The sequence below is a fragment of the Babylonia areolata genome, chromosome 34 (genome assembly GCF_041734735.1).
Source record: "Babylonia areolata isolate BAREFJ2019XMU chromosome 34, ASM4173473v1, whole genome shotgun sequence".
NCBI lineage: Eukaryota > Metazoa > Mollusca > Gastropoda > Neogastropoda > Buccinidae > Babylonia > Babylonia areolata.
This window is the reverse complement of record NC_134909.1, coordinates 22,237,094-22,239,593: the sequence shown is the minus strand read 5'-3', so window position 1 is coordinate 22,239,593 and position 2,500 is coordinate 22,237,094. Positions and strand designations below refer to the sequence as shown.

Here is a 2,500-nt window from a genome sequence, read left to right as displayed (position 1 = left end):
AGTCTTTTGTCAACGACTATGACTATCGAACGAGGAGGCAAGATTGCACTGGCTCTTCGTGCTGCAGCCTTGGGGGGCTAGTTGGCCTTTAGGAACAATCCCAACGCCGATTGTCCTAAACCCCTCATGGCCAAAAGAGTAGGGGATGTAACTTGGGCAAGACACTCTCCACTATAATCAAATTCTAGCCAAGATGGTTGGGACTGCGGTTTCCTCCTCTGCTGTTCTGTTGGTCAGTGTCGGACACGACTGACAATCATACAGTGGAGTGATGGCCCAGAGGTAACGCGTCCGCCTGGGAAGCGAGATAATCTGAGCGCACTGGTTCGAATCACGGCTCAGCTGCCAGTATTTTCTCCCCCTACGCTAGACCTTGAGTGGTGGTCTGGACGCTAGTCATTCGGATGAGACGATAAACTGAGGCCCCCTGTGCAGCATGTACTTAGCGCACGTAAAAGAATCCACGGCAACAAAAGTGTTGTTCCTGGCAAAATTCTGTAGAAAGATCCACTTCGAAAGGAAAAACAAATAAAACTGCACGCAGGAAAAAAAAAAAAAAAAAAGGGTGGCGCTGTAGTGTAGCGACGCGCTCTCCCTGGGGAGAGCAGCCCGAATTTCACACAGAGAAATCTGTTGTGATAAAATGAAGTACAAATACAAATACATCATAAAAAAAAAAAAAAAAAAAAAAATTCAACACCACTTGTTGCAGACGGCCCATCGGACGGTGTGACCCTTGACCCCGCTAACAACGTCACGGTGGTGATGGATCAACCTTTCACCTTGCGCTGTTCCGCCAACTGCCTCCCTCCCTGCATCTACACGTGGTTCCTGGGCCCCCTGCCCAAGGAATCGGCGGGAGGGAAGCTAGACGTTCGCAGAGCCGGTGTGGAGGACGGGGGGTCGTACAAATGCCGAGCCAGCAATGATGTGGGGGCAGTTCTGTCCGATCCTGTGCTGGTGGAGGTGCACTGTGAGTGGGAGGTTGACTCCGTTGGGGCTGGGGCTGGGGCTGGTGTGTGTGTGTGTGTTGTGTGTGTGTGTGTTGTGTGTGTGTGTGTGTGTGTGATGTGTTTGTGATGTGTGTGTGTGTGTGATGTGTGTGTGTGTGTGTGTGTGTGTGTGTGTGTGTGTGTGTGAGAGAGAGAGAGAGAGAGAGAGAGAGAGTATAAACAAATTCATCTCCTCTGAAAATGATTTATCTGTCCCTAGAGTGTGTGTGTGTGTGTGTGTGTGTGTGTGTGTGTGTGTGTGTGTGTGTGTATACAATGGTGAACCACAAACAGGTCTGCACACTTCACAACCAAGCGATCAAGTGCCCAGGACTTCTTCTTCTTCTTCTGCGTTCACTCGTATGCACACGAGTGAGCTTTTACGTGTATGACTGTTTTTACCCCGCCATGTAAGCAGCCATACTCCGTTTTCGGGGGTGTGCATGCTGGGTATGTTCTTGTTTCCATAACCCACCGAACGCTGACATGGATTACAGGATCTTTAACGTGCGTATTTGATCTTCTGCTTGCATATACACACGAGGGGGGTTCAGGCACTAGCAGGTCTGCACATATGTTGACCTGGGAGATCGTAAAAATCTCCACCCTTTACCCACCAGGCACCGTCACCGTGATTCGGACCCGGGACCCTCAGATTGCTCAGGACAATCTCGTGGTGAAAATGAAAGGACAAACATACATGTGAAAGAGTTGTAAAAGTAAAGCATCAGATTAATTTCACAACAGCTTTCCCCCCTCACCCCCCCCGCCCCATGATTCAGACGGCCCAAGGGACAGTATCCAGTTCGAACCGGAAGGATCGGTGTACACCGTCATGGAAGGAGATGACGTCACGGTCACGTGTTCGGCTGACTGCAAACCAGAGTGCGAATATTCTTGGTGTGTGACCATTTGCATGGCTTTCACTCCTCTCTCTCTCTCTCTCTCTCTCTCTGTGTGTGTGTGTGTGTGTGTTGTTTTTTTATATCCAGGGTTGGGTGAAGAAAACCATGTGTACTTGCTTTTCTCATTACCCTGGTGAAATAAAATTTCGTTTCGTCTCGTCTCGTCTCTCTCTCTCTCTCTCTCTCTCTCTCTCTCTCTCTCTCTCTCATTTTCTCTCTCTCTCTCAACTTTTCTTAGTCATTCTTTCAATTACATTATATTTAAAAATATTTTTGATTGTATTGTATTGTATTATATTATTGATATTTTAAAAATTATATTATATTGTATTATATTTTATTGTATTCTATCATGTATCATTTGCCATGTAATGTGTATCATATCTGTTATCATTATATCATCTTATATGTCATGTTATGCTATGTAAACTTATATTCACATAAATTATCATACATCACATAAAATCATATCGTATGATTCCTCATAATGTAATGTATTGTAACCTGTCGTCTGACCTGATTTAATCTGATCTGACTTGGGTAACTGGTGTCATTTCATGGTACAGTGGTGGTGTGGTGTGGTGTGGTGTGGTGTGCTGTGCT

General features: G+C 46.1%; 1 protein-coding gene across 1 annotated transcript in view; it reads left to right on the top strand.

Moving 5' to 3' along the window:
• The window catches only part of LOC143277588 (hemicentin-2-like), an 86,256-nt gene that overhangs the window by 50,305 nt on the left and 33,451 nt on the right, over window positions 1-2,500 (top strand). The window contains exons 25-26 of the mRNA XM_076582467.1: window positions 713-973; window positions 1,775-1,892. Coding sequence (XP_076438582.1) covers window positions 713-973; window positions 1,775-1,892 — 379 coding nt within the window. The remainder of the gene's footprint in view (window positions 1-712; window positions 974-1,774; window positions 1,893-2,500) is intronic.